We start from the raw sequence: 16,930 nt of genomic DNA on the forward strand, positions 1-16,930 counted from the left end.
CATAATTATTGCAGTCCTCCTTTCTACAGCTGGTCTCAAGGTCACACCTAGCATGTATAACTACCATCATCCACTACTTTTTCCATATTTCTTTTGCCCTCAGCAAGCACCTCAGTGGGTTATAGTTCCTTGCAACGTAGAATGACCCAAACCTTTTGTGAAGTGTCTGGGAAATTAACAGTTTAAGTTGGGGTGTCATTTTCTATTGACCTTAATCAGCGGATATGGGAGTACTAAAGTGGTGCCCCAAAGGATCTCTTGCATTTGCCCTCCTTACCCCAAATGAGTAGTAGCAACCCAATTTTTCCCTGATAGTCAGGCTCAATCACCCAACCAGTACTTTGTTGATTCAATGCCCAGAGGCCAGATGGCAGCTTCAAGTTCCAATTCAAGGCAATCTCTTGCTGTCTCCCCTGGTGAAAGCATTTCTCCCTTTGTAACTAAGACCTCTAGACCAGCAGAGGCTGAAGCTGCAGGGATGGGAAGCAAACATTTGACTATTGGATCCCCAGGGTTAATAGGGAGAGAAATTACTTTGTTATCCCTTGATTCCTGGACTCCCAAATCCAGGCTTTAGGAGAAACATGCTGCTGATTTAGAGCATGTACCACACACTGGAGGACACTGCCCAGCCCTGCAAGGTGTCACTGCCTCGCTGGCACTGCAACTGAATCTTCAGAAAATCATTCCATCACCTGTCAAGGCAGTTGCTTCATGATGATGGGGAACGTGGTAAGACCAGGGAACTCCAAGAGCATGAGCCCATGGCTGTATCTCATTGGCTGTGAATACTATGATGGTGGATGAGCCATTCTGTAAGGCCCCAGATGGTAGTTTTAGCAGAAGCGTTGAGGGCAGGGAAGACAAATCCCTGTCCAGAGCAAGTGCCAATTCCAGTAAGAACAACTTGCTGCCCCTCCCATAATGAAAGTGGTCCAATGTAATCAACCTAACGCCAGGTAGCTGGCTGAGCCCTTCGGGCAATGGTGCCATATTAGGGGCTCAGTGTTGTCTCTCCTGTTGGCAGATTGGGCACTTGACAGTAGTTTCAGCCAGGTCAGTCGTGGTGAGCACGAGTCCATGTTGCTGAGCCCATGCATAACCCCCATCACTGTCACCCTGGCCACTTTGTACATGAGTCCACAGGAGCTGCGGGGGAAGGAGACTGCCTGATGGCTACAGAGGGGGTCATCTTCCTCTGCCCTTTGGTGAGCGTTCAAATAGAACACAAGTATCTTCAGACTCTGCCATTCAGAATGGTGTTTTCTTATACCTCTTCCTTATACCTTTTGACTTTCCAGTTGTGTTCTTTCCCAGTCCAGCTACCTAGCTGAACCATGATTTGGTGCAGACTCTTTCTTCTGGACATCTCTCCTCCCAGGCAAATGAACAAACAGGTGCATTGCTCCAAGTTCTGTCCACTGGGAGGATTTCCCCTCACCGCCATCGTTCAGGGCTGTCCCAGAGAGCGGCTTTAGTGCTATAGCTGTCCACTTGCAGGTGCTGCATGCTGCTCATGCGGAGCTCTCTGTAAACCAAGCCCAAGGCTCTTCTTCCTCAGTCAGCTGATCATAGGGAATTCCTATGAAGCCACGGGTGTGAGTTGAGAGGATGCAATGTAGCAGGAAGAGGGGCCTTGGGCAAGTCTGGGATTTGGTTACAGGATCTTAGGGCAAGAGATTAATCTTCTCATGAAGGGATGGAAGGACTGCCTCTTGGGGAAAGGAAGTTTGAGGTCCCTCGCTCGATTGGGATGTGCCCCTAAGACCCATCCTAATGTTCATATTTGCATTCCTTCCCAACCAATACCCTACCTACTAACAAAAGAGCCCCTTTGAGGTTGGGAACTCCATTTGTGTTGCAAATCAATACCAGAAGGACTCACAAGACTCAGTAACTAGTTATACTCATAGCCAACGTGGGTTCCGGCAAAAGATACGCAACAGCAGCAGCAGCATGGGTGAGTCCGCGGGGTCCAACCCAAGCCTCTCATGCTCTTCTTGCCCAAGGGCACACAGGATGCTCTCTCCCACAGCGAACCACAGGGCAAGTGTCCTGCGCCTCTGCCTCAGGGAGCCTGTTTTAGTCTCAGATCTGAAGGGGAGGTTCAAGGAGGTATAAGTTGCTTCCCCCACGTTCTACAGGAACCACGTGGTTTGGTTTTCAAAATCTCAGCCCCACAACTATAGGAGGCAGTGTTCCTTCCAGGGCATCATAGAAATTATTAGATTCCTTATGCAGACCTCGAGCCACAAATGAAAACTTAAAAGTCCCAAAGGCATTGTGTTAATTTTAAAGAAATGCTGGAATCCTTTGACTAAACAATTATGCTTTTAGGGATTTACCGTAAGAAAATAGTAAGGATGTGCATAGAAATGTAATTGTTGGGGTGAATCACCAGAAGCACTGTTTATAATAGCAACAAACTAAAAACTGCTTATAGGAAACAAATGGGCATTTGGTACAGAAATTACGGTACATCCGTAGAATGAAATTCTCAGCAGCCATTAAAAATGTTAGAGAATAACATTTATTGACATGAAAAGGCATTTATGACATTCTGATTTGTGAACAAAGTAGACAGTAAACTAATGATTCAATTTTTGCAAAAAAATATATGTATATATAGCAAAAAAAATACTGCCAAGGATATACACTAGAGTGTGTATCCCAAGGAAGAGAGTATATGGGTGTTCATTTTGTTCTTTGTTTGCCTGAATTCCCCACTCTACTTTTTAAAAATATAAATTGCACAGCTTGCTTTTATAAGAAGCAAAAGTTAACGTAGTTTAACACCTTCATTTTGATTAAAACAAATCCATTTAAAAAATCTTAAGGTTTTTTTCAGAAGCAGAAATGTCTTCCAAGCTGCCACAGAGGCAGTGAGTTTGTTCTCTGCAGAAGTTGGCAGGAACCTTCACAATCACAGCCCAAGTCAGTCGAGGGGACAATGGTGCTCCCACACCTTTGGGGTGCTTGCTTCAGCTCCTGGGCCCCAAGGCCAAGCAGCTCACCCGCAGCCCAGTCGATCCTACTCTTGCCCAGTCACCAGCTTCATCATCTTCAGAGCTGTGTCCCCTTGGTCAGAAGGCACCTAGAACCAAGCAGTATCAGAGTTAGCGTGCCGGTTCTGTTCCTGGGGCCGGGTTCAGGGGTGACATCCTGAGACCCAGCTCCCAAAAGAGCACCTGCTCTGTGACAGCAACCTGGGAGGATGGCTGCACCTGGGTGCACCCCTTAACAAGAGGGTCGTTTCTGTGAAAGGACCACTGTGCCTGACGAAAGCTCTTCTGGGCCCCAACCTGTTAGGTGGCAGGTGCCCGAAGTCTGTGCGTTTAGGAAAGAACTTTCTCTATGTGAGACTGAGCTGTTGACTGGGAATAGAGTAGAAACATGGCCCCAGAGGGAAGGGAAAAGCAAAACCGATACAAACAAGTAAACGAGACCCTTTGTGTGGGTGGTATACCAGTTTTTATATGATATTCAACTTTGTTTTGTTTTTCCCTTAGAGTTTTTGAATAATTCCTGTAAAAAAAGAAAATCTCCTTCCCGCCCTGGCCAGTATGACTCGGTTGGGCATCATCCCGTGCACTGGAAGGTTGCCAGTTTGATTCCTGGTCAGGGCGCATGCCCAGGTTTCTGGCTTGATCCCTGGTAGGGGGCGTGTAGGAGGCAGGTAGGAGGCAGCTGATAGATGTTTCACTCTCATATCGATGTTTCTCTCTCTCCCAATCTCCCTCCCTAAAAATCCATTTAAAAAAAAAATTTAAATCTCCTTCCCACACACCATCAAAAGGGGGAGGGGGAGGGGCAGAGGCCTGGGGTAGAGAGTAAATGGCTCCACAATTCTCTATGCCACATCACTGTCCCCGACAATCCTGCCAAGCAAGGCCATACTGGCAGAGTGGGGCTTACCAAAATGACATTTAATTCAACTAAAGGGGAAGTGGTTGGGGGACGACTTAATAACAGTCTCCAAGAGCTATTTTAAGGCTGCCCCCAACTGATCTCTCGTTCTTTTTGTTCCAAACCAAGAGGAAATGGGTCTGAGCTCCAGCTCAGAGCAAAACTGTGGTTAGCTCCTCCCCCTTCCCTCCTACCTGCCTCTGTGGGGACCCCTCTCTTAATAGCATTGTTCTCTAAGACACAATGTGTGCTCAACATTGAAGGTACGCAGGTCCTCAGGGCCATTAACAAAATGCCCTCTTAACCCTGCCCAGCTGCCTAAATTCTCGCTTCAGATGGTTTCTTCCTTCTGGTTTCTTAAGGAAGTTGTTGTCTTTCCCTCACTGCTCAGTCGTTTGTTCCAACCTCTCCCTGCTGGCTTTAGAGCCTGCCATTCACTACAAAGGATTACACACATCAGTATGTGTGTGGAAAATAAAGAACAAAATAAACAAACAAACAAAACGGAAACAGACTCAGAGGCAGAGAGCAGATTGGTAGTTGCCAGAGGGGAAGGGGTCCACCCAAACCGTTCCTTACATGTCAGTCCTTTACCTGAGTTCCCGGCAGCATTAGACATCACTGGCTCCTCTCTGCTTTGAGGATGCCATATGTCCCTGGTCTCCCTCCTACTTTTCTGGCTGCTTCTTTCTCAAGTCTCATTTGTGGCTCCTTCTTTTGCCTCCTATCTCTTTTTCTCTTTAATTTTTTAAAAACTTATTTTTTAATTTGCGAGAGAGAGAGAGACAGAGACAGAGACATCGATTTCTTGTCCCACTTATTTATGCACTCATTGGTTGATTCTTGCATGTGCTCTGACCGGGGATCGAACCCACAACCTTTATGTATCGGGACAATGCTGTTACCAACTGAGCTGAGCTACCCGGCCAGGGCCTTGCCTCCTATCTCTGAAGTACTGGTGCACCCAGGGCCCTGCCCCTCACCTTTTCCATATTTGATCCCCAAATCTCTGTCTTCAAGGACAAACATTTGACTCCAGATGCACATGTACACGGTTTATATATTCAGTTGCCTTATGGGCACCCCACCTGGCTGTTCTACAGGCAGTTACCAAGTCCTGTCCATTCTCCCTTAAATTCCTCCACGTCTCTCCCTTCTGGGTGACCAGAAAAGCCTCCTAGATTGGTGAGCTTCCCCAGGCTTGTCCCATGCCCTCTGCTGCTGGGATGATATTTTGTAGACAAACCTAGTAATTTCACGCCTTTGCTTAAAACCCCTCGATGGCATCCCATCGCTTTCAGGTAAGGTCTGAGGTCCTTGCCGGAGTGCGCAGTCTCCCTCCCCCGTCTCATCTCTGCCCAGTGTCCCTCCCGAGGCCTGGGCTGTCTGAAGGCCCCTCTGCACACGCTGCTCTCCTTGCTCCCACATTCTCCTTTGCCTAGCTAACTCCTGCCCATTGTTTAGGGGCCAGTCTCCCAGGACCCCCAAGCCTGGGCTGGGCCCCCTTCTCTGGGCCAACCCCCGTCTTAGCATTTTCACCCCATGTCATGAGGGTTTCTGCCTGCCGGACCCGCATGCCCGTGAGCTCCATGAGGACGGAGATGGTGCGCCATCCATGTTCCAGTGCCTGGCACAGTGACACGCCAATGTTTGTTCAGTGAATAAAGGAAACCAAAGAGAAACTTTAGTTTCTCTTAGAACTGTCAGCATTTTCACTTCTGGGAAGTTCTTAAGAGGAAACTAAAGGTCATAGAGGTTAAGAATACGTTGTCTGTGCAAATACCATATAATTCACTTATGTGTGGAAAATAAAGAACAAAATAAACAAACAAAACAGAAACAGACTCAGAGACAGAGAGCAGATTGGTAGTTGCCAGAGGGGAAGGGGTCAGGAGACGGGGTGGAAGAGGTGAAGGGACTAAGAAGTACAAATTGGTAGTTACAGAATAGTCACGGGGATGTAAAGTACAGCACAGGGAATATAGCCAATAATATCGTAATAACTCTGCATGGAGCCAGGTGAGCACTGGAAATTTCGGGGGGGGGGGCGGGGATAGTTTATGAAGTATGTGATTGTCTAACCACTATGCTGAACACCTGAAACCAATACAAAATAATATTGAAGGTAAACTGTAATTGGAAAAAAGACTACGGCGTCTGTGGTCAATTGTGTAAATAAATACAGTATTGTGAGACCGAGTGTACCAGATACCCCAGCTCCCCTTCCTCCGTATCAGGCTTTCTCAACCTTGACACCACTGACACTGGGCTGCACAGTTCTTAGGTATGGGGGTGTCCTGTGCATGGTGGGATGTTGACCAGGGTCCTGACTTCTACCCACCAGGTACCAGCAGCACCCTCCCCCTAACTGTGCCAACCAAAAATGTCTCCAGTCACTGCCAAAGTCTCTGGGGACAAAACGGACCCCAGGCGAGGGCCAGTTATGTCCCTAAGGAGTAGCTTGTGGGAAGGGGCCTTTGCCCCCCCTCCCACCCCAATCTCTTAACACCTCCTCAGCAATCCAAGTAAACATACTATGTGCTTGCTGTGCCAACACAAGACCAGTCCCCTCAGCCCATTTCCAGACACTTCTCTATGGAGATTCTGTCCTGAGCACAATGGAACCAAGAGGGGAGGGCAGGCCAGAGGGCACCTGAATGTCCCCCTCAACCAACACCTGACAGGAAACCACCATCCTGGGAAGAAGAGAGACTCTGTGTTTACGTGGCCAGACCAAAGCACAGCGTGAGGGAAGCCCCTGGCCTTCTGCCTCCTGGGATTCCTCCCTTTGGCTCCGTGGCCGGGGTGTGCGTGCCTGTGCACGTGTGCATGTGTGTGTAGTGGATTCGGCCCCCCACCATCTCCTTCAGCCCACAGAAAGCCACTCTACCAACTTACAACCCGAGGTAAGATAGCGGGCTCGGTTTGCAAATGCAGAAGTGTGATAGCCCCCCTGCCCATCTCGGCAGGCAAGGCCTCTTCCAAACTGAGATCCTGGAGCCCCCGGAGCCAAAGCTGCTGGCAGACACTCCCCTACTGTGCACCACGCACTGGTGCCCAGCTTTACCGAGCACCACTTCCTGAAAATGTCAAGGAAAGACAATGTCTCCCTTCTTCCTCTAGGACAAGTTGTTCCTTCAGGACAAACTGTTATGAGGAAAGTAACATAGATTCATTTAAACTAAAGAGTAAGGGACAGCCCAGCCAGCATGGCTCAGCGGTTGAGCATCGACTATGAACCAGGAGGTCACAGTTCGATTCCTGGTCAGGGTACGCGCCTAGGTTTCTGGCTCGATCGCCAGTAGGGGGCATGCAGAAGGCAACCGATCAATGATTCTCTCTCATCATTGATGTTTCTCTCTCTCCCTCCCTCTCCCTTCCTCTCTGAAATCAATAAAAATACATATATTTTTAAAAAGAGTAAGGGACAGAGAGCCCAGTTTAACTCTCTTGGGAAGATTTGCTCTTTTAAATGAAAATTTCTAGGCTTCAATGAATGAAGCGCTTAAGGCAGAATTTTGTTACAGACCTTAAAACACTTTCAAGCCCAAAGTGCTTCATGTAAGACCAATGCGTGGAGGCAGTGCACCCAGGCATAATCAGCTGCCCATGGTATCCCTCTCAGAAGGATTTAGATCTGGAACAAAAGCAGCCCCTCTCACCATGTGTCCGGCTTTGAGAATCCAGTAGAAAGCCAGGTTCTTGTGGCTCTTGACAAAAGCAGACGTTTCGGAAGATGTAGGGTCATTGTACAGGGGTTTCCACTTCAGCTGATTGAACTTGGACAGTTCCGTCCACTTCAGTTTCCTTACCCAGGCCTCCTGACCTGATGAGAGGGACAGAGAGGGCCTGGCATTAACTGTGGGCGGAGCAGAAAGAAATCTAGGTCCTAGTCCCACCCCAGCCTGCACTGTCAACTTCCCTATTCCTGTAATCCCTACCTCCCCCTGTCATCTAGTCCTACCCTATATAAGCAGCTGGCTTATGGGAGGGCTGCAGAGCTGCTTTTTGTGAATGACCTGCTGCTCTCCCATACTGCCGGCAGTATTGGAATAAACCCTCATATATAATTAAAAAAACAAACAAACCTAGTTTGTGTAACTTGGCTTTTCCCAAAGCATAATAATGTGCATAAAACTCACCCTTGTAAAATGCAAATCAAAACCACAATGAGCCTGGCTGGCTTGGCTCAGTGGTTGAATGTCCACCTATGAACCAGGAGATCACGGTTCGATTCCTAGTCAGGGCACATGCCCGGATTGCAGGCTCAATCCCCAGTGTGGGGCATGTAGGAGGCAGCTGATTGATGATTCTGTCTTGTCATTGATATCTCTATCTCTCTCCCTCTCCCTTCCTCTCTGAAGTCAATAAAAATATATTAAAAAAACACACACAATGAGATACCATGTCACAGCTGTTAGAATGGATATCATCAAAAAGACAAGTAATAACAAGTGTTGGAGAGGTTGTGGAGAAAAAGGAAGCCGCATTCATTGCTGGTGGTAATGTAAACTGGTACAGCCACCATGGGAAACCATATGGAAGTCTCTCAAAAAATTAAGAATAGAGCTACCAAATCACCCAGCAATCCCTCTTCTGGCTATCTACCTGAAAAGTTTGAAAACATTTATTCATAAAGATATATGCACCCCCATGTGCATTGCAGCATTATTGACGATGGCCAAGACATGGGAACAACCTAAGCATACTTTAGTAGAGGACTGAATAAAGAAGATGTGTACAGATATACAATGGAATACTCAGCCATAATGAAAGAGGAAATACTGTCATTTGTGACAACATGGATGGATCTTGAGAATATCATGCTCATCAAAATAAGTCAGATGGGAAAAGTCAAGAACCATATGATTTCACTCGTATACGGGACATAAAAATAAAGGCAACAAACAAACAAACAAACAAAAGTTCATAGACACAGACCACAATATGGTGATTATCAGAAAGAAAGGGGGTGGGGGGAGGTAGAAAAGGGTGAAGGGGGGAATAAATGGTAACAGAAGAAGACTTGACTTTGGGTGGTGAACATACCATGAAATATACAGATGGTGTATTATAGAATTGTACACTTGAAATCTATATAATCCTATTAAGCAATGTCATCCCAATAAATTTAATAAATTGCTTTTAAAAGGGGAAAAAACCCTTCCCCTTGTAAAAATGCAAGTTCTGACTCAGTAGGTCTGGGTGGGGCCTGAGAGTCTGCATTTTTAGCAAGCTCCCGTGATACCCAGGCCTATGGGGAAACCCAGCAGCTGGGGAGCCCGACCAGTTTTCACCTCTCACTCTCCTACTGCCGTATGCTCTGGAGGGAGGCCATCGGGGACCGGGAGGTGGCAGCTGTCAGGGGGACTGAGAAGTCTCGGGTTAGACAGAAATGTGGGAAGAAATGCAGAACCTCTTCATGTTGTCCTTAGTGCCCTTGGCTTACAAGTCACAGAAAGATTCAGTCCTGCTGACGCTAGGAAACACGCCACACCCAGCAGACCCCACGTCTGGCTGGCCTGCTGGTTCGGAGCACCTGCCCCTGTGCCTCTACTGGCCTTGCTGACCCCAGAAGTGGGCATGCGGTGACAGCCAGTGCGACAGTGGCTCTGCAAAGACCACTTCCCCCGGGTCCTCGTTTTACAGAGTCCTTAGGGTTCAGTCTTAAATCACCCTGCAAGGTTTTCCCTCAATGAAATAGTCCATCTGTCCAGTGGTCAGAAAAATGTCTTCTTTTTTATTTTTGTGGTGGGGGTAGGTGTTGTTTTTTCGTTAACTACACTGAAGGGCCTCAAAGTTGGATGGACCTACACTTCTCTGAGGGATCACAGCCTCAGGGGGCTCCACCCTCTTCCAAGAATCAAGGTCGGGGTGGATGGATAAACGGGAAATGGCCTTCTTCCTAGCACCTCAATGTCACCAGCCCCAAGACGGATGTGCCTGAGGCCAGTTCCCTTCCAGCTCAACCCCAGACACCGCCTCCACGTGCCACTCAGAGTGGGTTCCTACCCATGGTGTCCACGATGAGATCGAGCTGTCCGTTATACACGGTCACGTTGACCCCGGCTTCCAGCAACTCGTCCACCACGCTGATGGCTGGCTTCATGAAGTCCCCCTCCATGTTCAGGAAGACGTTGTTAGCCTGGCCTGCACATGAGGAAGGAGAAAGAGGGAGCAGCTTGGAATCCACCAGAATAAGAGGTAGCTTCCAGCCCAGAGCATTCTGGGCCCTGGCACCCAAATGTACCTAAGCCTGTGCAGCACCCAAAAGACTGAACACACAGATGCTTCACCCACAGGGACCAACCGGCCTGCGTCTCCATGCCCTGAGCTGGTTGTGCAGAAGGCAAGCATAAATAGCACACATACTCTGCTCTCTCAAGTGTGGTGATGACAGTGATGGCATTTTTGTTTGTTTACTAATCCTCACTCAAGGGTATTTATTCCATTGATTTTCAGAGAGAGCGGGAGGGAGGGGGAAAGACAGAGAGAGAGACACACTGATTGGTTGCCTCCTGCATGGGTCCCGACCAGCGCCGGGGATGCAGCCTGCAATCGAGGTACATGGCCTTGACTGGAATCGACCCTGGGACCCTTCAGTCCGTGGACTGACGCTCTAACCACTGAGAAAACCGATTAGGGCCAAGTTCTAAGTTTTGAACAAGTGAGGCTACCCTAGTGATAAACCAAATCAGACCCAGACCAATTTAGAGTTCGCCCTCAGTAAGCCTGTGGAGGAATAGTCCCAGGCAAGAGGAGAAGGTGACCACGTGGAGGGCGAGTCCCCGGCAGGAGGAGCTGGTCAGTACAGATTCCCAGTGGACTCCTGACCACCACCAACTCCACCATCATCATAATACTGAACAATAACAATAGCGTATGCATTTATTTTTATTTGCTACTCACTGTACTTTATAAGCAACATCTCATTTCCTCTTCATCACTACCCTGGGAGGTAAGGTCTCTTAACTTGTACAAAGGTTAAAGAAAATGAGGCTCAGAGAGGCTACAACACATGTCCGAGTCGAAACAGCTGGTCAATGGCAAACTGGGATAGGAAAGCAGGCCTGGCTGACTCCAGAGTATGTAGGCTTAACCACAAACTGGAACTCAAGACACTGGGGGTATTGGTCAAGGTCACTCTGTCCTTTCCAAACCTACATAGACACACCCAGAGCCAAAGAGAGTTTGGCTGAAAAAAAGTAGTCACTAGGCCCGTCCACCCAACCCACCCTACCACCAGAGAAGCAGGGGCTGGAAAACACCGCCGTAAATGAAGATAAAATGAAGGGCCTGGGCTGCACACGTGCTCACAGGAGCCTGAGTTGGACGTGGCCCCTGTGGCTGCTGCTCATGTTTTCTCGGCGCCACAACAGCTCCCCACAGCTGTCTTCATTCCTTGTAGCACTGACACCACATTCTTATTTGATCACATTAACTTTTTTCTTCATTTCTAGAAAACTCTGAGGAGAAGATGAGGACACCAGGTCTAGGATGAGCCTTCAGCTCTCTGCAGGTGGGAGGATGGCCCGTGTCCCCTGAGGACGTCAGGCCAGAGCCGAGTCTCAGCAGCTGTCACAGGGCCGCCCTAGAAAACCTCCCGACCATCACTTTGGGGGATCAACGAAACTCTCCCCAGCATGGAGTGTTTCCCCTCCAGGAGCCTGGGTGTTCCACTGGCTCCCGGCCTTTCCACAGGACTAACCGGGTCCTTATCCAAGATTTCCACCTGGCCTGGTCTCTGAGGACCCCAACACTTCCTCACTATGGCCTTCAGGCCAGAAGGCGGTAAACACTTGGACCACATCCCGCACCAGGAGGAGCCGGGCCAGAGAACTGGTCGAACCTGTCCAAAAGGACCTTTGTCTAGAAGTCACACCTGTAACCAACTGTGGCCTCAGGCATGGCTTTTCTAAATCTCAGCTTGCTATTATGGAAAACTTCAAACTGATACGAAAGTGAAGGGAAGAGGTACTCACACCTGGCTTCAACAATCACCTCATAACCAACCGCGGCATTTCTCTCCCAACCCACCTCTGACTTTGAACCAAATCTGGCAAGTCACTTACTGTCTTTTTTTTTTTTTTTTTTTGCTCCTCTACAAAATGTGGACAATAACACCGTTCTACCTGCAACATACGATCATCACCACCAACAAAACCCATTCTACCAATTAAGGCCTTTGAATTTGCACCTTTCTTCACCTCCTCCCCAACTCCACAAGTGGCACTTAATTAGGTCGCAAGAGTTACCTCCCCAGGAGCAATCCTTGGGAATAATTTTGAGCTTCGTTCTGATGGGCCCGTTCATGAGCTGGTTTAAGTCGTCCCGATTCAGTTGTCTCACGTGACGTTGGTAAAGCTGAACTGAAACAGACGTACACAGCGAGTCAAAGGAGTGAAAATGAGACCAAGAGGACTTTTCCAAGCTGCTGTGCGAAGAGGGAGGCTTTCGGCTGGGAAATGAAAAGTGTCACCTTGATTCACCCCAGATGGAGGAAGAAAACAGAAACACATTGAAACTGGAGAGGATTTATTAGTGTTGGTTGCTGCATTTCAAGTACTTTGGGGCCGCGGAGAGTAGCCAGCATGGCCAAAAGAAATCAGAGAGCAGTGGCATCTAGAGGACTCCTGCGGCCTTGATCCGCCTCTAAAGGAGGAGGATGCCACATGCGGCACCCACCGTGTCGCTGGGGCAGCTGAAAGACAGCTCGACCCAGCCTGCAGGAGGTCTGGCATCGTCATCCAGGGTGCAGAAGCTGGTTTCCAAACTTCAAACATACTACGTGAAAGAAGCCAGATGTTCCACAGACGACCTACTGCATGAAGCCATTTCTACGAGATGCCCTGAAAAGGCAAGTCTAGACGAACAGAGAGCGGAGGAGTGGCTGCCTGGTGCTGAATCAGCGGCACACAGACATGTGGGATCTTTCTGGGAAACGGTCTGGAACCGGATTGTGGTGATGATTGCACAACTCTGTGAGTGCACTAAAAGCCACAGCATATACACTCAAAAGGGTGAATTTTATGGCATGTGAATTATATACTAATGAAGCTTTATAGTCCAGTGACAGATGGTTACTAGACTTACTGTGGTGATCACTTTCTAAAATGTAAAGATGTTGAATCACTGTGTTGTACACCTGAAACTAATATAACAGTGTAGGCCAACTATAATTTAAAATAAATAAAAGAATAAATAAGTAAATGGGTGGGAAGGGATCAACCAAAGAACTTGTGTGCATATATGCATACCCCAGGGACACAGATAATAGGGTGGTGGAGGCCTGGGGTGGGGGGTGGGGGTTGAGGGCAGGCTAGAAGAGGTCAATAGGGGGGGAAAGGGGACATATATGATACCTTCAAAAATAAAAATTTAATTTAAAAAATAAAAATAAAATAAATGAATAAAATAAAGCTTTGAAAAGAAATTGGATTCATCTCGCACAGAGGATGAGACAGGGTCCTACAACTTCCAGGTTCACTTACCTAGGTGGCTCTGGGTGAATTCTAGGCTTGACCTCGTGGTGGACATGGGAGCAGTTTTAGTTAGGATGTTATAGAAGTTCACCCCGTCCGTGTTCTGAAATATACAAGTATATTTGGCTGTTTGCTGTCTTTATTTCTCCATTATCAACGTTGCAGAACAGAAAGGCACCTGGCCCTCCATCGTATCCAAGGCCAGCTTTCCCTTTGTAAATCTGCCAGAAAGAAATGCAGCTCTCGGCAGGCTCAGTCAGCCCAGCGGGGGTGGGGGTGCTGGGGGAGTGAGTATAGGAGCCGAGCAAAGATGCCGCAGGAGAAAAATCACGAGCCGTGTGTTAATGTACAGGCAGCAGGAGCTGATTTTTGGAGCGCCTCAGGATAGACCTCCCAATCCTCCCCACACCAACCAAGGGCCCTTCAATCATGGGAAAGAAACCCCCGAGCGTGTGCCGTTACCTGTTCAATGACCATTTCTGCTTTTCCCCACAGCTGGGTGGCCTCCTTGTAGAGCCCCTTATTCACGGCATCCAGGACTTGCTCTGCCACCTGAGACACCTCTGCCAGGCCTTGGTCATCGAGAAGAGACTGCAATGCAAAGGAACGGCACAAGGGCCCACTTTGCTTAGAAACACAAACCTGGCTTTGCTACAGTTAGGGCTGGGTAACAGAGAGAGTGGGAAGGAGGAAGGGGAGTTTACATCCGAAAGTGTCCAAGTCACATATTTATTATGGAAAAAATACAACAAAATGTTAACAGAGTCTAGATGGCAGGTATATGGATGTTCATAGTGATCTTTTCACTTTCCTGCATATTTGAACATTTAAAAAATATATCTTTATTGATTTCAGAGAGGAAAAGAGAGGGAGAGATAGAAATATCAATGATGAGAGAGAATCATTGATCCGCTGCCTCCTGCATGCCCCCTACTGGGAATCGAGCCCAAAACCTGAGCACGTGCCCTTGACTGGAATGGAACCATGGACCCTTCAGTCCGCAGGTCGAGGCTCTATCCACTGAGCCAAACCAGCTAGGGCTGACCATTTGTATAATAAAGAGTTGAGGGGATTTAAAAAGCTGTGTTGCCCTAACCGGTTTGGCTCAGTGGATAGAGCATCGGCCTGCGGACTGAAGGGTCCCGGGTTCGAATCCCGTCAAGGACATGTACCTTGGTTGCGGGCACATCTCCAGTGAGGAGTGTGCAGGAGGCAGCTGATTGGTGTTTCTCACTCATCGATGTTTCTAGCTCTCTATTCCTCTCCCTTCCTCTCTCTGTAAAAAATCAATAAAATATATTTAAAAAAAGTTGTGTTTCTTGTACCTGAAGAATGGGATAACTGTGCTGATGTTTCTTTAAATTTGTCCCCAAGGCCAGCGATAGCTTAAGGTCTCCAATTTGATATGGACCGGAAGTCCCTAAGGAGCAGTGTCGACCACACAGGCGCACTCAGCTAGCTTTGTCCTTCCTGAGGACAGAGCCAGAAGAGGTCTGCTAGGCTGCTGACGATGGAGGGTGCAGAGGTGAGGCCCCACCTACTTACCATGCTGTACAGGTAAGGTCCCCAGGAGAGCACCGAATCTAAAGGAAACCACACGTAACAAAGTAAGTCGGTCATGGCCCCATCCTTCCCAAGAAAAACCTAACCAGCCTCCTTTCCAAAGCTGAAGGAGCCAGAAGAAGGGAACCAGTGGCTTTACATCCCAGGGCCCTTTCTCGCACCAGGGCCCATGCAGGAGAGGAGCTGTGTCTCCGTGGCTGGGAGGAGGGTCGAGGCTGTGGGGGCCTGTGTTGACTCGGCGCTAATGGCACATTCATTTGGCCTGATACTGGGCCAAGTGAGCGAGTCAGCCAGAGATGGCACCCCCACAGGCAGGCTGTTTATGCAGCGGAGGCTCTTATCTGCAGACTTCAAAGCCATTTGACAGCTTAAAATATTTCCCCCGCCCTCACATTTCTGCTCTGCTTCCTCCTTGCTCCTCCAATTTGGGGACACTAGCTTCTGCCAAGTTGCTAATTAAGGAAGAAGACTAATGATTTCATAATTCCAGTGTCTGTGGCTATACTGCCAATCAATTCATCTCCGTCCCACAAATATATGGAGAGCTGACAAAGGGCCTGAAGCCAGTAAAGAGCTTTATAAGATATAAATATGAGTAAGACTTCAAAGAGAACAGGGGGGCTTGATTTAGACAAGTTCACTATTACCATGATGCTAGGTTAGGCCAGTGCCATTGAAACATGTGCCAGCCAACGAAGTATCAAGGATCACACATTTTAAAGTACATTTAAATATGTCACTCCTTTGCTTGAAAGCCTTCTGTGGTACCTTAAGGCCAAGCATCTCATCTCAAAGTATGTTTCAAATAACCTCAGTTCTACAGAATTTTAATCTAGGTATTAAAAGAAAACATTCTTTGGTGAAATAGCTTTGGGGTTATGCAAAATATAACACATTTCTTTAATGCATGACTTCACAGAGCCTTTGATGTGCTTGTGAAACTGAAGAAGGCGGAGCCCGTGTTTAACACTTCCAAAACTTATTTGACCACAGAGTCCTTTGTATAGCACCTCATCGGACTGGTATTCTTGAGTACACACACCCTGAGAAATGCAGGCATACCTGAACCTACCTACCCAATGACCTCTCCAGTCAACCTTTAAACCTTAGTTTCCTGAAATGCAAAATTGTCTGCAGTTTTCCAATGCATCACACGCCCTGCTTAATCTAGACCAAGAATGGACAAACTTTTTCTCTAAAGGGACAAATAGTAAATATCCGTGGCTTTGCAGGTCGCTGTTGCAATTACTCAACTTTGTTGTTGCAGCCTCCAAACAGTATGTAAATAAACGGGCGTGACTGTCCCAATAAAAAACTTATCCACCAAAGCAGGGTGGCAAGGCAGCCTTGACTTGTAGGTCATAGTCGGCTGATCTCTGGTGCAGACCTGAGATGTCCAAGAGGATTTTCTGCAATGATGGAAATGCTCTGTGTCTGGGTGGTGCAATACAATAGTCACCAGCCACACGTGACTACTGGGCACTGGAAATGTATATAGTGCAACTGAACAATTAAGAATTTTATTGTAGCCCAGCTGGTATGGCGCAGTGGTTGAGCATTGACCTATGAACCAGGAGGTCACGGTTTGATTCTCGATCAGGGCACATGCGGGGCATGCAGGAGACAGCCGACCGATGATTCTCTCTCATCACTGATGTTTCTATCTCTCTCTCCCTCTCCCTTCGTCTCTGAAATCAATAAAAAAAAGAAAAAGAATTTCATTGTATTTTAATTAATTTAAATTTAAATAGTCACAAATAGTTCTATGGCTCCAACACTGAACTGAGGACATGGAACACATCTGTATGTCTTTCCCAGCACCTGACACAATACCTACTACCCAGCAGGCCAGTAGTAATTGTTCATGAAATTAACAGTACTTCTCCCTCAAAAGGGGAGTACTTCTGGGATGAAGGGGTGATACTTAAAGTGGTCTGGAAGGAGGGACTAAGATCTGGACAGGAAGAGTCAAAGGCGGG

The 16,930-nt window shown here is 47.7% G+C and overlaps 1 protein-coding gene across 2 annotated transcripts in view; it reads right to left on the minus strand.

The window, feature by feature from the left end:
• Positions 1 to 2,511: 2,511 nt before the first annotated feature.
• SCPEP1 (serine carboxypeptidase 1) overlaps positions 2,512 to 16,930 on the minus strand; it is a 33,570-nt gene continuing 19,151 nt past the window's right edge. For both annotated transcript variants that reach the window (XM_005872538.2, XM_014544833.1), the window contains exons 7-13: positions 14,934 to 14,971; positions 13,851 to 13,979; positions 13,398 to 13,491; positions 12,162 to 12,275; positions 9,919 to 10,056; positions 7,569 to 7,732; positions 2,512 to 3,094 (exon numbers count right to left, since the gene is read on the minus strand). In XM_005872538.2, coding sequence (XP_005872600.1) covers positions 3,032 to 3,094; positions 7,569 to 7,732; positions 9,919 to 10,056; positions 12,162 to 12,275; positions 13,398 to 13,491; positions 13,851 to 13,979; positions 14,934 to 14,971 — 740 coding nt within the window. In that variant the 3' untranslated portion in view covers positions 2,512 to 3,031. The remainder of the gene's footprint in view (positions 3,095 to 7,568; positions 7,733 to 9,918; positions 10,057 to 12,161; positions 12,276 to 13,397; positions 13,492 to 13,850; positions 13,980 to 14,933; positions 14,972 to 16,930) is intronic.

Source organism: Myotis brandtii, unplaced genomic scaffold (genome assembly GCF_000412655.1).
Source record: "Myotis brandtii unplaced genomic scaffold, ASM41265v1 scaffold383, whole genome shotgun sequence".
NCBI classification, from domain to species: Eukaryota; Metazoa; Chordata; class Mammalia; order Chiroptera; family Vespertilionidae; genus Myotis; species Myotis brandtii.